The 19,118-nt window shown below is 44.6% G+C and overlaps 1 protein-coding gene across 1 annotated transcript in view; it reads left to right on the forward strand.

Moving 5' to 3' along the window:
* USH2A (usherin) overlaps nt 1-19,118 on the forward strand; it is a 534,168-nt gene that overhangs the window by 136,031 nt on the left and 379,019 nt on the right. Inside the window, exon 20 of the mRNA XM_036277426.1 lies at nt 8,581-8,811. Coding sequence (XP_036133319.1) covers nt 8,581-8,811 — 231 coding nt within the window. The remainder of the gene's footprint in view (nt 1-8,580; nt 8,812-19,118) is intronic.

Below are 19,118 nucleotides of genomic sequence, written 5' to 3' on the forward strand. Positions count from 1 at the left end.
CTGCAACCGAAGTACGTGCCCTTAGCGGGAACCAAACCCGGGTCTCTCCGGACCACAGGCCGACGCTCTAACCGCTGAGCCAAACTGGCCAGGGCTAGCCTTCTTATTTTTTAGTAAATAAGGCTTTTTCCTAAGTTTAAATATCTGAAGGTAACATAGATATTAAGGCATAGAAACAGTGGGCAAGCCACACCTTTAGAATAGGCTACGGGTTTGCTGTAGGCCAGGACTTTGTTCTCGCTGTTTCTTCTAGGGAGAAAACTGCCGTTTGGAGGATGTGCTCCAAGTTCTAGGGGGTTGGTGGGAAAATTTCACTCATAGGTCTAAAGGCAGTTCATGTGAGCACATGATTGGAGATCAAAAGAAGCCAGCCACATTGACAAACTTTTTTAAAAAAGCAGTAGCAAAAAATCAGAAGTCATATCCAGCCCCTTCCATGGCTTTCAATCGTGAAAATGTGTTTCTTCCTTAAATCGCAGTCAGAGAAATCAAAGAGATGCTTGGAAAGACGACGCAGCTGACTGTGTCATTAACAAGCTGGAGAATTATCATTTGTTCTCTCGTGCCTTCGATATTTTTTCCAAGTTGGTGTCTGGCTAGAGCTGGTGCATTTCATCCAGAATGTTCCGTTGCTTTTCCTCTGGTTTTCTTGCCAAGACAGAGCGGGAGGTCCGAACCGAGGGAGCAGGCTCTCCCCGGAACAGCTGCTTCTCCCTCTGCAAAACCTTCGAGCAATGTCCTCGGTGGCCTTGGGGTTGCTTTTGGGGGCCTGAGGGTAATGAACTGAAGGACTGGACCCTCTTAGAGTCCTTGTTATACTTTAAAATTGGCCTTTCAATCTAGGAAATTTGTGCATCTCCGTCCTTTGCAAATTAAGTACACTTTAAACCTTTTTTTTTTTTTTTTTTGAGAGAAATTTCTTTTGGAGATCCATTCCTGGGAAGACAGTGTGTTCTTTCTTTTGCCAGTCATAAATTGACCTCTGCACCACGAGCTAACATGTGCCCATCTCCCATTAAGCAAGTAATTAGTGGTGCATTAAAGCTTTTTTTTTTTTCCCTGAATCCAAAGTAAAACGTATAGGCTGTTGGCTGCTGGGTTGAAAACACACATTGTTTTGCACACAGGTACATAAGTCTTTTCATGGCGAAGGGGACCCAGAGTGATTAAACAGGCACTCTTAATATGTTAATTTATAATTTTAATTACAACAGTCTTGTCTATATAGTCATTAGCGAATACCAATATAAATATTTTTCTATTTTTTTATTCATAATGCATAAACCAATCATCCCGTTACTTCTCTGAGGTTGCCTCTTTTTGTTTCATAATACAATCTTTGTTCTTCGTTATGAATGCATTTTGTTCGCTCCTGTCTTGAATAATCCCTCATTAAGCTAGTCACTTTCTGCTCCACGCTAAAAAGGAAAAAAAAAAATTATCATGCAAATGTGGCGTGCCGTATTAAAAAGCACATTACCCAACACTTCTGTTGCCGTCCTTCAATTAGTTTCCCTTCTTTGAATTTAATTCCATTTGTTGTTAAACTACTGACTTGATGTATGGACTCATGGAGCTGGGGCTGCTGCTGGGAACCGGGGGCGGGGGGGGGGGGGAATCGGAGCCGCTGCAGGGCTGCAGAGGGAGCTGAAATGAATTTGCTTCACCTTTGACAAGAACACTCGAACAGCACAGGGCTCCTCAGATGATTCAGCTGGGCTAATTATCCAATTATTTATTCCAAGAATAAAGGCAGCGCTTTATAGTGGGAGAAGTGGAAAGCAATCTGAGAAATCGGGTAATGACAGTCGGCTTCAGGAACTTCTGAGATCAACGGGATCCGGGCGAACTTGCGTGACCGAGGGTTTGGGGCAGCCCTGAGCGGGGCGCCATCCCCAGCACAGGGAAAGCTCCGTGTTTGTTTGTGTTTGTTTCGCTCTTTCGACAACAGAAACCCTCTTACCGTTTTCCCCAAGGTGCCGGGTTTCCTCGGCTCTGCAGCGATGTTTAAGTTGTATTTCTCTTGATTAAAAGCTTTTGGTTCAGAGCAATACTTTTTAATTGCCTAATGATATAAGTCGGTTCTTAGGAAAGAACCGCACATTTAGGAGTTCATTTGCAATATAACTGAAAAATTCATTGCATGGCAGTAAAACAATTTACTGTTAATTACAAGGAGAAGAATTTGCCGTAGCATGCTCACAGATTGCCATGAATCATACAGCACTCCTCGAGATTTATAACAGATGTGTAAGTGGGATGAATTAGCAGGGTTTAATAACAGAGACACAAATCATGCAGACTTCAAGGAGCTTTAATTGATATGCTAGAATGTGACGGGCATGAATCACTCAGCCATTCACTAGTACTGTAACATATGGTCAGCTCAATATGCTGCCTCTTAAATCGGTGGGTGAGTCGTTGGTTGTCCCATATGGTAGAAGCAATATATTTTTCATGATTAAAAAAAAAATGCATCCATTTTTTAAAGAAATATGATTGCAAAGCATGTTTGTTATTGAACAGTCACCTGAATGCCAAACTCTTTTTTTTTTTTTTTTAACAATTCTTTTTTAATATGGCAGCTTCCCAAAATAAATAGCGACTTGTAATACCAGGTCGCTGTAGGCACTCTGAGAACCAAATGGGTGCGTGTTGGCACACTTGAGCCACAGCAGAGCCTAGAGAAAAGCCACTGATGAGAGCTGTGCTTGTCAGGGAAATCCTTCAGACCTGGGCAAAGCCAACCAAGTAATAGCATGATGTCACTTTTGGAGAAGTTCAGGAATGCTCAGATTCGCACATGGAATAGCATCAGTTGAATGGGAGACCCTTTCTTAGCAAGATACAAAAGTAGTTGTGATAATACTGCGAACCCCCCCCACACACACAATGTAACCATGGGACATAACATTGTATTTTTTATTTAATTTTTAAAAATGTATCTTTAGCGCTGGCTGGTTTGGCTCAGCGGTTGAAGCGTTGGCCTGCGGACTAGAGAGTCCCAAGTTCAGTTCCCACTAGGGGCATGTACCAAAAAAAAAAAATTATCTTTACTGTTGAAAGTCTTACCGATGCCCCCCTTTTCCACTTTAGACCCCCTCCACCCCACTCCTGCCTCACCCTCAGACCTTCATGGCACTTTTGTCTGTGTCTGTGGGTTATGCATGTATGCATATAAGTTCTTTGGTTCCGGGTAGGCCACCACAGAGATAGATGGTCACACCAATTCTGTGTCCTTCTTGAAGCATGATTTCAGTGCAAGAGAACAAGCATCCCCATGCAAAGCAGTGACGGGTGGCATGCAAACATTTCCCTGTTGAAACCGGGACCCAGCAGCTTCCACAACGCTTCTGTAGCATCCGTAAATCTGACAGGCTTGAAAAAGGAATATTGCAGCCTTCAAACTGTGGCTGCCAGGATTTAATGTCAACAATTAAAATTTATTTTGATCCTTACCTACTGTTTATTACTGTTTGTATACACAGCAGACCTTACTAATACGGAGATGCACTATTAGATGGCATTACCATCTGTTCAGAGGGGAACGCTGGCATCTGTCTCAGAGGCTAAAACTAAAATGATATTATTTCTCACAAAACAAAATTAACTGCTCTTGCACACCAACTTCAGTTCTGAATGTGCAGGCACGCCGAAGGAAAGGTCTCACTGACAAACTGTGATGGCCTCTGTCGCGAGGTCTGTATTTAGATATGTGACGTTAGCGGGGGCTGTAGTTGGTCTGTTGGCACCGAGAAATGGCATTCAGAACTCCCATATTTTTTTTGAAACACTGTTCTAGCTTTATAATGTACTAATGATGGTAAGGCATTCAAAACACCATTATAATATCTAAAAACTGAATCAGAGAGACTATGGTACGCAAAATATCTTGATAGGTGCGCCCTAAATGTGCGCAGGGGAAGAAATTAAATAGACAAAAATTCATCTCAACGAAACTGCAGTAGGTTCCACAGTGACACCTTTAGGAAAATATAAACCGGATCTCCTCTGTGAGACTAGTTTTAATTTCATCCTACACTGACATATATAAAAGATTTATATTCAGCACCCCCTCCTTTTTTTAAGCCTAAGTGTCCAATAAAAAAGGTGTCTGGAAGTTAGGGGATTGGGAGAACCAAGGACAATGGTCGTTTCCATACTGCTATGGAATCACCGGCATGACTTTCTGAAAAGCCAGACTTCGATTCTATATATCACCAAATAATAAATCGCACCGCACCGGCGTTTAATGCATGTACACAGTGCATTAACTGTAACTGTAGTACATTTATTTGTGCTGGAGGAGACTTGAAAATGATTAAAAAATCAATACTTTGCTGTCAAAGAAGCAAGTGTTACGATGCATTTAAGTAGTTAATTGCAGAAGCGCCATAAAAGCTTCAAGTTTGGGTAGCAAGAACGCCATCATCGCAGTCCCAGCCGCTGCCTGCTCTCAGTGGTGGGCTTTAGGGAGCAGCTCCTGTTGTCCCTGCTGCTCTGTGTGCAGTTCAGGTGGCACGCCTCTTCCTCTCTCTGCACACGCAGGGTCCTAGGCACGGGCCCCGGATGGCTGATCTCCAGCAGGATGCTGATGAAGGCAGCGTTGACTCACCGAGGAGGTGATGTCCCTTCACGTCTCTGAATGTAGTGCTGACTGGTTTCTCTGTGTCATGTCATGGAGCACAGAAGCATCATATTTACATGCCACCCTGGGGTCAAGATGCACGGCAGCTCAGAGCCGAAGGGGGTACATGAAGCCAGCGTCCGCAGGGCTCAGGGGACCCACATGTCCAGTACCTCTCCTGCATTCTCATTGGGAAGCCGGGCTTGAACATGTTCAATCACAGAACTGGGAAACTGGAAGATCCTAGAGATCATCAGGCCCAATGTGCTCCTCCGCAAATTATGTATTGAACAGAGACCCCCCACAATGGGTCTGCCAATGTTGCACTACGAGAGACTTAGAGAAGCAGTTGAGACTCTAACAGTTGAGATGTCTTTTATGCCATCAGTGTCACTACACATATTCTCTCTTGAAGGGAGGCTCATAAACAAAGAAGGAAATAGTAAAATAGATTTTGTTCTTTTTGCCCGAGTCGGAGAGTAGAAGGTCAACAAGGCAACACTGCGTGACCTCTGAGAGGCCAGGGTGGGGGAGAATCTTTTCCTCTTCTGGTCACTGATGGGAGAGCAGCTGAAGTAGGTTGGCTGCCAACTGCCTCTCAAAGAAGAAGTTAAAATCATTTTCTATTGACACGGTGCCTGAGGATGTCTTATGTTAGTCTGCTCCCCACACCCTCCTGATGCACAGGAAGGTCATTTATTCCTGGGTCCCTGTCTCCACAGTGCAAAGTTAATGATGTTTTAAGACAATGACATGGTCACGCAGTCTTCATAGACAACAAACTCTTCCTTGAAAATAAATAAGGAGATTTGATTTTAGAGACCAGTCATCAGCAAGAGCTTGTGCTCATTTAGCCTTTGGTTCTTACCCAATGATGTTCAAACTCCACACTACATAAATTTTGCAAGTGTAAATTTATGCATAATGATATGCTATTAATCAGCTTATAAAGCAATAAATGCTGCATAGAGAAGAATATATATTATCAAGCATTTTATAAAAGACAACTTATAAAGAGAAGAGAAAGACTAGAAATCGGATTACAGAGCGATTGCAAAAGATGCATGAACATTGTCATTTTCTTCCAAGTGAAAACCGACTTTGTGTGTTGTTATTCTTTGAAATGATGGATATTCACGTTCCATTTTATACTTCACATTTGTAAGAAGATTTTCCAAGTAAATACAGGTAGACTTTGAATGTGGATGAACTACATTCTTTGATCATATGCAATTTGAAAGATGTGTTGTGGGCTAGTAATAACAGTGCCTTGTATCAATACAGAGTCTTGTTTTGTAAAGCCTGAAACAATTATGTGCATTGTTTTAAAAGCCATTATTGTCCAAATATTCCACTGAAAATTCATCCTCATGAGGTGGGTGGGAAACGGAAGTGGATATAAATTTTAAGTGATTTAAAAAAAAAAAATCTTGCAGAATTAGAAATTAAAAAGTGAAATATAATCTTTGAAAGTCTGCCGAGCCCTTTCCATGATTCCGTGCTGTCTCTCATTTTACTGAGTTGAGATCAACAAATGTAGACGTATAATCTCTTCACATTGGTAATCGGACAGATTATCTTTTATTTCCTCTCTCTCTCAGTGATTTTGTGTGGGTGTGTTTAATATTTAGACATATCTATTTTTTCTTCTCATCATTCTACGTGTGTGTGTGCACGTGTGTGTGTGTGTGTGTGTGTGTGTTTGTATAGCCAGTCTAGTTTAATTGATCGAAAGTCCCCCATCTGGTCTAAGGGGGACTGGGAGGGTAATGACTCAGCAGGGTGCCCACCTCTCAAACAGTCTGGGTTGACTCTTCCAGGTGACATTTCACATACCAGTTAGAAGGTAGTTTTGGTTTTTTTGTTTTTTTAATTTTTCCTTTATTGATTTTAGAGAGAGAGGAAGGGAGAAAGAGAAAGAGATAGAAACATTGATGAGAGAGAACATTGATTGGCCGCCTACTGCATGCCTCCACTGGGGATCAAGCCCACAACCTGGGCATGTGTCCTGACCGGGAATCAAACCAGCGACCTCTTGGTGCAGGGTCGACACTCAACCACTGAGCCACAGCAGCCAGACTGTTTGCTTTTGTGTTTAAGCAAGAGAATAAAAAAAAAAAAAATAGTTTTGACCCATTCTCTGCAGCTGACTTCCTGAGAATAGTCTAGTACTGGGCAGAAGAATTTCCCTGTGAATCTGGAAGTTGTCCAGTACTTGTTGGAGTTCAAAGAGTCGACACTCATTTCAGGGGGATTTCAGCACGCGCTTGCCCTGATTGATTTTCTCTCGCTTCCTCTGAGGTTGTCTGTCTGCTGTTTTGGCCACTTTCACTACAATATGTCTTGTGGGGGTCTCTTCGGGTTTGTCTTGTTTGGAAGTCTCTGTGCTTCGGACCTGGAGGTCTACTTCCTTCCCTTCCCTTTTCAGCCATTATTTAAAATCCCCATTCCCTTCTCTCTTCCTTCTGCTCCTGGGGTTCCTCTACCAGGAATGATTCAGCACTTGACGTTCTCCCAGAGGTCCCTCAAACGGCCTTCTTCTTCTTCTTTTTTTTTTTTTTTTAATTCTCTTTTCTCTCTGCTGTTCTGAGTGGTTGGTTTCCATTGTTCTCTCTCCCACATCTCTGATTTTTCTGTGTTAGCTGATCTGCTGTTGATTCTTTTAATGTGGCCCTGGCCGGTTTGGCTTGGGTTCAGTTCCCGCTAGGGGCACGTAGCAAAATAAATAAATAGATAGATAGATAAATAAATATTCCTTCTAATGTTTTGTTTTGTTTTTTTCATTTCAATTATTGTATTGTTCCGGTTCTTTCTTTGTTGAAATTCTGCCTAAGTTCCTCTCAAGTCTGATGAGCATCCTTAGGTCCGTTTCTTTGAATTCTTTATTGGGCAAGTGACCATTTTCTTAGGGGCTTTTATTTTCAGAGTATTTTTTTGTTGTTGTTCCTTCATTGGAGAGACCGCTTCCTGTGTTTGCCTTTTGTTTGCTCATATGAATGAGACCGAAGAGCTGTCTCTCCCAGAGGTGGAGAAGTGGCCTCTGTAGACGCTGGCCCTGTGGAGTCTGAGTGCCAGGTGGTCTGCCGGGCACGCCGGGCGGGCACCTGCGTCATGCCCGGCTGCAGCCCGCTGGGGAGCACAGGTGCTGGGGAAGGCCCAGGGGATCCCGGCTGCTCCCTTGGTTTGGAGAAATGGGCGTCAGGAGACCTTGCAGGGAGGCCGGGCACCTGGCTAGAGGCCCCGCCCACCCGTGGGAGGTGGGCCGACAGGAGCCCGTCTGACCTGGGGACTCCCAAGCTCCTGGGGACTCCTATGGGCTCCGCGGCCTCCCCCGTTTGTTGTAGCAAAAGTGTGTCGTGTGGACGGGACCTGTGTGCATGTCTCATGGGCTGGGAGCCCGGAGAGCTGCTGGGAGCAGGGCAGGCTCTCACGGTGGGTGCCTGGGGCCCCAGCCTGCACCCCTGCCCCCCTTCCCTGCTGGCTTGGTTCCGAGGCACACGTCTCGGTCTCCAGGCAAGGTCGCTGGGAGGAGTCGTGCAGGATCGTGCAGGGGGGTGACAGCACCCCCGACGGCACGTGTAGCCCAGCACGGGGGCGGGGGCCCAGCCAACGACGCCCGTGCGCTCCTCTGCCCCGCGGTCCCAGGTCCTCCCCGGGCGCCGGCCGTGTCCTCTCTGGTTGTCAGAAGCTGCGCATCAGGGCTCAGCCGCCCCCGGAGCCCTTGCTCCCTTCACACGTGTGTCTCGTTCTGCTCACAGGAGGGGGCGGCTGAGCGTCGTTAAACCGTTTCTTCCCGTTTTGGAGAAACTCGACCTCGTGGTTTTGGTCCCTAGTAGCCCAGACGTACTCGCGAGCCCAGTGGGTTTGCTTTCGCGTGGGAGGCACCCGGGGCGCGTGTCCGCGCGGGGAGACGGGAACCACACGCCCGTGTAACCGGTGGTCTCTGCGTTCAGCTCCAGCCCGGCTGAGGCCTCCGCGGGTGGACCGAGTGGGCAGCGCCGGCCTGCGGGTTCGATGGCTGGCGCCCGCGGAGCTGAACGGCCCGCCCCCTGTGTACGAGCTGGAGAGGACCGAGGCGTCTCTACCCGCCCCGGGGGCCCGGCTGCTGCAAGGGGTCCGTTTCCCCGGACACGGATACTACACGTTTCCCAGCTCCACGGTCCCGGTCAACACGGACTTCACCGGTGAGTGCGCCGCGGCCTGCTGTGCGGGGGCGCGGGGACCCGGGGGGCGCGGGGACCCGGGGGGCGCTCTGCTTAGGGCTGTCCCTTCCCGGGGACTTTTTGCTGTGCCTGTTTATGGAAACACGAATCCAGCCTTCAGAGCTTCAGCTGCATTGTGTGAACGTGTCTGTCTCTAGGGAAGGTGGGGTGCGTGGAAGAAGGAAAGAAGGCAGATGTGGAAAAGCTGTCTTAGCGGGTCAGAGTGTGTGCTCCAAATGGCTCTTGGGCCAATGAGTGTGAGCAACTCCCCTGATGGTGGTGGTGCTACTGCACCCCAGGTTAGCAGAGCCTCAAAGGCAATCCGAGAAAGTTCTTTAAGCTTGTTCCGGTAAGTACTCCTAACACGTAGGGGATGTAACGTATGTGTGTTTTAAGTATAACAAGTATTGGAAGCCCCTGTTCTGCGGAGAGACGAAGGAAGGGGTTTCAGGGAACCTACCTTTTGTGAGCCTGCCCTCCCGTAAGCAAGGGGGGGCAGCTTCAGGCAGAACATGTAAAGACACCAGAAAACCGCAGGAAGCCACGTCACTAATATCTTAACATGATATTTTAAAAAATAAAACTCAATGCAAAGAAATCTTAATGAAACATCACACATTTGAATAGCGACAGCTGACCCTGCCTGGTCCGACTCCTGACCTCGCTGTCAAACAACGTCCTGGGCGTTGTTGCCTCCAGGATGTGCGGCAGCTAGAGCTGTTTCACTGTGGGTGCAGAAAACTGGGGCTCTGCGGTCCCCACTTCACTTTCCAGATTTGCAACGTAGAAGAGATGTATTAGTCTGTAAACTCCTGGTGCTATTAATTGAATCTGTGAGAATCGTTTTGGAGCAAATGGCTGGGTTGAGGGGGGCGGGGTGTGGAGAAGGGATTAAGCAAAGAAAAAAAAATAGAGAAAAAAACTCATGGACAAGTGTGGTTATTGCTGGGGTGGGGGAGGGTGGAGGAGGGTTTGGGAGGGATCAATGGTGATGGAAAGAGACTTGACTTGGGGTGGCGAACACACAATACACGTACAGATGACTTGTGGTGGGATGGTGCCCCTGAAATCTGTCTAAGTGTGTTAACAAGCATCACCCCAATACATTCAATAAAAAAAACCCACACGCACAAAATAGGCCGTCGCATCGGCTGAGGACAATGAAAGGGAATTCGCGTTATGAAATGTAGCTCAAACAGTATCGTTTTCTTTTCTCGAACATCGTAAATAGTTTGCTTTCAAGTGAGGCTGGCGGCTGCTGTGCGTCTGTAATGAACCATGATTACCCTCCAGCTGAGATATATTGGGATTAATGAGAGCTTAACCAGTAGCATCACTGAGCGTTAGAAAGGCAACCCCTCAGCCTCCCCCCCCCCCCCGGCCCCAAAATGCTCAATTTCTGCTTTGTATTTGTAAATGTCAAATGAAGGAAGGAGAAAGGAAAAGAGGTAAAAAGAACCTAAGGATGGACACGCAGACCTTTTCTCAAATGGAAATAGAAACTACCTCCCTGGCGCAACATTTGGCCTGGGAGGTGGCTCTTTCGGGGAACAGCCTCCGTGTCCCCCATCCGGGGCTAGCTCCGTAGCATGTCAGCTTGCACGAGCTGCCTAGCCAGCAGCCAGATTTTTGATGGGATCACCTACGGCTGCAGCAGAGAAAGATAGAGTGGCCCGTCCGCCGTTAATACATTTAGTCGTCTGCGCGGTCTCCCGAGCCGGCCTATACTCTGAGGTGCAAGGGCTCGGGGCAGATGTAGTGTCTGGGAAGTTTTCCAAATTCTGCTTTAAAAAAGTTAGGCTGTGAACACTGGCCTCACTAAACAGCGTCCTTCTGTCTGCAACAAAGCCTCCAGCTGCACGGAAAACGTGTCCCGGGAACGGGGACGACAAGGGCAGAGATCACGGGTTTTGGCTAGAACTGCTCCCTGGAGCTTCGGTGATTCCTGGAGAAGCAGAAATTCTGCAGCCGGGCGCATCCTGGGGCATCGCCGGCCCCTTATGTTCGTAGCTTTGGCTGAATGTTAAGGCTCTCTTTGGAAAAGTAATCGGTCTATAGCAAGTTATTGGGTGTTCTGTGTTTTCTGTTTTGTTTTTTTTCCCAATTACAGTTGACATTCAATATTATGGTAGTTTCATGTGTGCAGAACAGTGGCTAGACATTTATATAAGTTACCAAATGATCCCACTGATAGACCTAGTACCCACCTGCCCTTACATACACTACATTATCACTATAATTATATTATTGACTGTATTTCCTAAACTCTGCTTTATATCCCCATGACTATTTTTTAAGTGCCAATTAGGACTTCTTAATCCCTTCATCCTTTCGCTTAGCCATACCCCCAACCCCCTGCCATCTGGCAAAAGTCCCTTTGTATCTGAGTTTGTTTCTTTTTGTTCATTTATTTTTTTTGGGGGGGGATGCCACATATAAGTGAAATCATTTGGCATTTGCCTTTTTCTGTCTGACTTATTTCATTTCACACACCACCCTCAAGGTGTGCCTATGTTGTTGCAAATAGTAAGATTTCACTTGTTTTTCTTGGTCAGGTAATATTCGGTTGTATGTATGTACCAATTCTTGAACCAGTTTTCCACTGATGAGCATGTAGTTTGCTTCCGTATCGGGGCTGTTGTAAATCATGCTGCAATGAACACAGGAGTGCATGTATCTTTCCAAGTCAACGTTTTGTATGTTGTCAGGAGTATGACCCAGATGTGGGATTGCTGGGTCATTCAGTGGTTCTAGTTTGAATCTTTTAAGAGACCTCCATACTCTTTTCCACAGTGGCTGCACCAATTTACAATTCCACCATCAGTCCAGAAGTTTCCCTTCTCTCCACATCCTTGCCAGCAATTGTTTGTTGATTTATTGACAACAGCCATTCTGGCAGGTGTGAGGTGATACCTCATTGTGGTTTTATTGGCATCTCTCTGATGATTAGTGACGTTGAACTTTTTTTTTTTTTTTCATGCAACTATTGGCATCTGTCTGTCCTCTTTGGAGAAGTGTCTATTCAGGTCCCCTGCCCTCAAGTTACTGGTTTGACCCTCTGGCTCAGTTGGCATGTTTGGTTGAATAATTTGCTGGAGATGCATCATGGTTGAACTAAATTTACCCTGATAATGAGCTAGACAATTTTAGCAAACCAACTCAGTGGCTTTCCTCAACTGTGCACCTGTCCCACATAAAGGGAAAGAGTGAACTGAGCAGCTTCCCACCTGTTTTACGTCTATACTCCCTCATTCAATCCATCTCTTGTCCTAGAAGGTAAGCACTTTACCTGCAGGGCACAGAAGGAAATGAGGCTCTAGTACGTGGGTTTTCCAAGGAGCGACAGCTACTAAAAGCCAGGATTGAATTGGAATTTGGAGGCTTTGGATTCAAAAGCTGGCATTTTTGCCATGAAAATGGGGCAGAGCACATGCGAACAGTTCTTTGGAAGTTGTGGAATGAGAAGTATCTAAGAGTAATAAATGGAATGAGGGGTGAAATAGTTATCACCTAAATATTCCTTACCCAGCACAGCTAAACATTTTAGATTGTTTCCTGGTTGGTAGCGTTTCGGGTCACAAACACTCAATAATGTCACTGCTATTTATGGATGTGGGGATCAGTTTTTACTTCCTGTAACAGTCCATTCCAAAGTGTTACTCGAACATAGTTTACAACATCTGATGACATTATTTTATTTTTTATTTATGTGTTTAAATCCTCACTTGAGGATATTTTTTTTCCATTGATTTTTAGAGAGTGCAAGGGGTGGGGGAGAGAGAGAGAGAGAGAGAGACATTGATGTGAGAGAGACACATTGTTTGATTACCTCCCACACAACCCTGACCAGGGCCAGAGATGGAACCTTCAACCCAGGTATGTGCCCTTGACCAGGAATCAAACCCAAAACCTTCGGTCATCGAGCCAACACTAACCACTAAGCAAACCAGCCAGGGCTAATGGAATTATTTGAAATGGTCTTTTCAGCTTGTTCCCCTATATTTTATGCAGTTTTTACCTTCTGCGGCAAATTGAATGAACAAGCCCTGGAAATCTCTAAAATGATGAATTATATTTAGAAAGTGGATAATTATAAATAGAACTGAGATGGTTTTTATTTTGAATAATTTATTTCAAAATCACCAACTCTGAAATGACTTCTGAAATTTGAATGGAGACATCAAGTAACACTCAAAAACAAATATATGTTGAGGTGTACTATTATACCTCGTTATATATGAAAAATTGTCAGATTTAACTCATCAGTGACAGGATTCATAAATACATACACAACAGTCCATGGTCATGAGCAAAATGTTGGAAGTCTTGGCTCAAACTATCTCATTTTTTTGCAGTTGAAGAAAGGATTCTCTTTATATAACTCCTCTTCTGGGTTTGCAATAAATATTTCACCTCTTATGATGTAGGAAACAATGCAAACATATGACTATATGCCTTAACCTGTTTCTTAATATTGTAAATTGTTAAGCTTAGTATTATAAATGAAATCTATCAAAATCTACATTTGGGCAGAAATATAACCAGATGGACTTTTTAAAAAAAAAGTTATTGTTTTCCTTTTTGATACAGTGTTCTTTTAAAACTACAATACCCAGGAAGAGTATGTTATCAGTCATTTGTAGCATAGTATAAATTTCAGTCCACATATAAACCCCTTACTCCTGTATGATTGAGAGTGAAGGCTTTGGGAACAGACTGACAAATTTCAGGTCTGGGCCCCATTATTTATTTGCTACATGTAATTAGACCAACCACTTAATCATTTTTGTGACTGTTTCCTTTTCTTTAAAGTTGGGATAATGATACTTGCTATATTGATATTTAGCAAGTAGGAAAGGAGATAGCCCACCTAATAAACTTGCCCAGTGTGTGCCACACAGATTATTTAGCAGTCATTAAACATTAGCTGTTAACTATTACTCATTTAACAAATATCAATTAAGTGCTGATGATGAGATAAGAGCTTTTCTAAAAGTCTTCTGCAATTTATAAAATCAACATTCTATTAATTCACTTGCTGTTACACATGCAAAATATGTTTGCCTAAATGTTATATCTGGGGTAAGAATAATATGCCATATTCTATATTAAAATGTGATATTTAATTTTGTTATAGAAAATTGTTAATCTACCTAGTGTGGAGACATTGGAGCAACTGCATTTTGGCTAAAGTACATTTCTGTAGTGTGGTCATGCTCATCTATTAAGTTGAGGGTTGTACTAAATGACCAATACCTTTAACTTTTTTTTTTTTAAGTTTTGATATTTCTTTTTTTTAAATTGATTTTTAGAGAGGAAGGGGGAGAGAGAGAGAGAGAGAGAGAAAGAGAAATGTGAGAAACATCATTGGTTGCCTCGTGCACGCCCCCTAGTGGGGATCAAGACCACAACCTGGGCATATGTCCTGACTGGGAATCAAACCAGCAACCTTTTGGTTGTGTGGGACAACACCCACCCAACTGAGCCACACTGGCCAGGGCACCTTTAATATCTAAAATTCCAAATCTGTGATGATAGAATATTTAAGATATTTAAGTAGCCCCAAAAATATAAAATAGAGGTTATTACCAAGGCATCTGTGAGTTTAAAAATGCCTGGATTTTTAAATAGATTCAGTCGTGGTTCTTTTTAATAACATCCTGTCCACAGTTGAAGATGGTCATATATTTATTCTTTATCTCTACTAATCTGAAGAACTCAGTGATGATAATGGGAGAATTACTCAGCATCAGGTGGAGATTCCATTCTTGGGTTAAATCAGAGGGTGCAAGGAAGCAGCAAATTCAACATCATGTCATGACCTTAGAACTGGAAAATCACGAAAACACTCAGGATGAGACACTTTTCTGGTTACATGGACTTAACAGTACTTTCTTCTTCCAAAACAGAAATAGCAACTGAGCTTTCCCTCCCTGCTGCAAAAGAAAGGGGAAATAGATCACTGCATCTTCAGAAAAGAAAAAAAAAAAACAATGCTCATTTTGTTCAGAAATTCAGAGTCAGTCCCCTCGATTTGCATAAAGAATTTCATCTTTCCATGCAATGCCAGGAATCCACAAGAAACCTGGTAGAAAACAGAAAACGAGCCTCCTGCTCAGATTGGCACTCCAAAGGTGACCCTCTCTCCCTCCTTACCCCCTCCCCCTTTTCTGTTCTTTCCTATTAGTGAAAACAGGTCCATGATCATTGGGGGGAAGGTTTGACTATTGTGGCATCTTGATGCCAATCACACCAGCCTTTTCAACTGCCTTTCCTGGTGACCCTGCCCGGAAATCAGCAACTGCCGTTGGGGATATCTTTGTAGCAAACCACCAGGGACACGAGCGTACACGTACACCTGGATGTAATTCCCTTTTATTTGTCTTCACGAGGAATGTGATTACTGATGTTGAATATCCTGCAGATGAGAACCCTGCACACTTTCTTCATAATAATGCTGTTCAAGGACACTCTATGATTGTCACACGTGTTGTTCTCCGTGTTCCATTTGTCTTCCCAACAACAGTGTCTGAATGAGAATGCGTTAGGGTGCGGAGATACAATTAATTACCGATCTATGAGAAGAGAAATGCACCCAAAATCAATATGCTGTAAGAGCACATATTTTATATCTTTTACCGTGTGATATTTCTGCATTATTGTTATTATTTTTTTTTATTATTTTTAGTAAGTTGGGACGTTTCAGTACTCATTAAAGGAAAGCTGATTATAAGCAGTTATAGTAAAGGTGCAAGCCAGGCAAACTTCTTCACATAGACTAATTAATAAAAGCATATTAATTCTGACCTTCAACACCCTTGGTGGCCCACCACTTGCTTTCCTAGGACAGGGAGCAAGTAGTTTTCCCAGAAAGCGCTTTAAAAAAATAAAATAGCCCTGGCCAGTTTGGCTCAGCGGTTAGAGTGTCGGCCTGCGGTCCGGAGAGACCCGGGTTCGGTTCCCGCTAAGGGCATGTACCTTGGTTACAGTTTGTCCCCGGCCCTGGTTGGTCGTGTGGGTGGCAGCCACTCGATGTGTCCCTTCACGTCGATGTTTCTCTCTCTCTCTCCCTTCCTCTCTCTCCCTCCCACTCTATCTGTACAAAAAATGGAAAAATATCCTCAGGTGAGGATAAAAAAATAAAATAAAATAAAATAAAATAAAATAAAATGCCAAGTTTTGTCAAGGCCGATTTGAACCCCAGATTTGTATTGCACTTTTGATGTTAGATTTAGTCTGTGGTCGTTGAAAATCAAGTCTCTGACTCTGTGGCCTGGTGGTTGTAATGAGCAGGCAGGAATGATGGAGAAAGATAAAGACACGAGTGAGAACATGGAACTTGGAAACAAACAAGGCAGCAGCTCTCGGGCGATGACGAGGCTCCTCATCTGTGTCTGACGGGGACAGAAGAGAAGAGCTATGAAGTCAGGCTGAGTTCATCTGCATAGACAGAGACACAGGATCCCAGGGACACGTTCTTAGAGTCACCGGAAGTCAGACTAACTTAATGCTGACAAAGGGACATTAAGTAAATGCTTGGATTGTTTAGCTGTATTTTGTTGTTGTTGTTAATCCTCACCCGAGGACATTTTTTCCATTGATCTGTAGAGAGAGGGAAAGGGAAGGAGGGAGGGAGAGAGACATCGATGTGAGAGAGACACACTGATTGGTTGCCTCCTGCAGACACCCTGACCAGGGCTGGGAATAGAACCTTCAACCTAGGTACGTGCCCTTGATCGGGAATCAAACCTGCAACCCTTTGGGTCACAGGCTGATGCTTTAACACCAGCCAGGGCTCAGACTGTTTAGTTTTTTATAATTTTTTTTTCTCTATTGATTTTGGAGAGAGAAGAACGGAGAGGGGGAAAGAGATAGAAACATCGATGAGAGAGAACATCGACTGGCCGCCTCTTGTGTGCCCCGCACTGGGGATCAGGCCCACAACCTGGGCATGTGCCCTGACCGGGAATCGAACCGGCAACCGCTTGGTGCGTGGGTCGACACTCAACCACTGAGCCACACTGGCCGAGCATGTTTCGTTTTTATTACCTTTAGCAGGGAGTTATAAGCAGGTCCTTCAGAAATGCTGTCCGATAGCACCGATGACGTTGAGTGAGAGAGGACCCTTCTTTTTCACCTTTGATCAAATTCATCTGAAAGGTCATCTTTGGTGCCTGCACATGTTTGAACCCTTGTCTTTTCACAGGGACCCGTTCTGTGGCCCCTTTCTGTCATGTCACCTGTGTTTACAGGGTTCATAGTGGGGTTGGCCAGGGAACCCATTCAGTTTTACTTTTGAATTTTACCTCCGATTGCACAAAAGAATCACGTCACCACCATGTGACTCTCCTCTTTCTTAATTAAATATTTTTTTAATGTTTTTTATTGATTTGTTAAAGAGGAAGGGAGAGGGCGAGATAGAAACATGGATCGGCTGCCTCCTGCACGCCCCCTACTGGGGATCACGCTCGAAACCCGGGCATGTGCCCTGACCCAGAACCAAACTGGTGACGTCTGGGTGCAGGAAGGAAGCTCACAATCATGTCCTCAAGCATTTGTTTGGAGAAGCCCGAAGAGAAACTCGGTTACTTACAGCCTCCTGACTGAGGAGCAGCCTCAGTTTGAAAGTTCACTGCCCCTAAGGGCCACCTCAAAAGAGACCCCGCAGGAGGAAGGAGGGAGACCAAACACCTGTTTAGACATCCAAATAATCTGTCATCTGGAAAGGATGCCAAACGGTGGATCCCAGGAGGAGTTCGTGAAAGAGAGATCAGCTACGGGAAGTTTATGGGCATGATGATCTAATGGTCCCCCCTCCTAAACAGGCAGAAAATTGAGCAAAAACAGGTAGATGCCTCTTTCCTGGCTTCTCCTCTTCGCTTTCCCGCCCTGAAATCTGTTCTTCCTCCTGTATTTCTCAAAGTGGATAAACATAGTTGTGTGATAGTGCTTCTCCCTCTCTTCCATTCCATCAGATGTTCCATCTCTGTCCACTCTGGTACAACCCTTGGGCCCATCTACTGGCCCTGTAGGAGCTACTCCCTCGCCCAGCTTTGTGTGTGGGTCCCTCTACCAACACGTTGACTCCTTTCCTTCCACACTATTTTGCAAACGGATAATCCTCCTTGTCATCCTCTTGGTTAAAATCTTTCCATGGTTCTCCAGCGGGCTGCCGTCTACACCTTTCCTGCCTACCTTTTTGGAAATATTGATAACTCAGAGCGACAGCTCAATCTGTTAGTCTCTGTTGGCCTAAGATGTATAAGAAAGTATGTTTCAAGCCATAGAGCACGAGAAACGAAAGGAAATTCTTATTAATGGCCCTTCGTCGCCGGGGAACTTACTCCGGTGTCAATTGTTATAACTCGAGTGCTATGTCAGAAAAGCGCTTTCTGTCCCACCGTGGTGCCCCAGAAACCACATGGTGATCTCTTCGCTACAGGGTCTCCGTGGGCTTATTAAATTTTGAAGTTAATGAACATTTTGACACTTTTACCTATACATATCATTATTGCTTATTGCAATAGGTTTAGGATGACAGTCATAATAAACATATATAGTACAATAAAAAGCACTTTTAATCTTGAAAGTGCTTTATAAACAACAGTGATCAATGCTATGGCTGAATTAACAGCATCCGACTGATTGAATTCCATGTCAAGGGCAGTGGAGGTATTGATGTTGGCATCCAGTTCAGAAGGAAGGAGGCGGTGGTGGCCGTGATGAGTCAAGGCTCTGGAGTTAGGTTCCCCGCTTTTAAAATTGGGCTCCCCAACATGCTGTGCGCAACTTTGCACGGGTCACCTCCCTTGTCCGTAGCTCAGTGTGCTCATCTTGCAAACGGATTGTTGGAAGGAGTGAGAGATTAGCACCTACTATCTTTGTGATCATGATTATTTATGCATTTACCGCTGACATTTTTTAATTCAAGAGTTTGAATTATGTGCCTTCCACCCATCCATATATTGGCTAAACCACATAAATCTTGATGAGACTCTGTCACAACCTCTCCCGACTCCAACTCTCTCTCCGTTTTACTTAGTCGGTGACGTTCTGGCCTGGGTTCTATTAGATGCTTGTCTTCTTGCTCTAGTATTGGGATGCTCTGCAACTCGTTTCTGCCTTTCTGGTGGCTACCTTGACACGGGAGCATGCACCCGCAAATCTAACTCTGTTTCTTCTTGTTTTCTCATAATCAGCCTTCCTAAAATAAAACTCAGTGTGTCCGTATTCTCACCTGTCAGTCACTCCTCAATCTCTTGTCACTTGCATCCACCCCCTCCCCCTCC

Source organism: Molossus molossus, unplaced genomic scaffold (assembly GCF_014108415.1).
Source record: "Molossus molossus isolate mMolMol1 unplaced genomic scaffold, mMolMol1.p scaffold_m16_p_23, whole genome shotgun sequence".
NCBI classification, from domain to species: domain Eukaryota; kingdom Metazoa; phylum Chordata; class Mammalia; order Chiroptera; family Molossidae; genus Molossus; species Molossus molossus.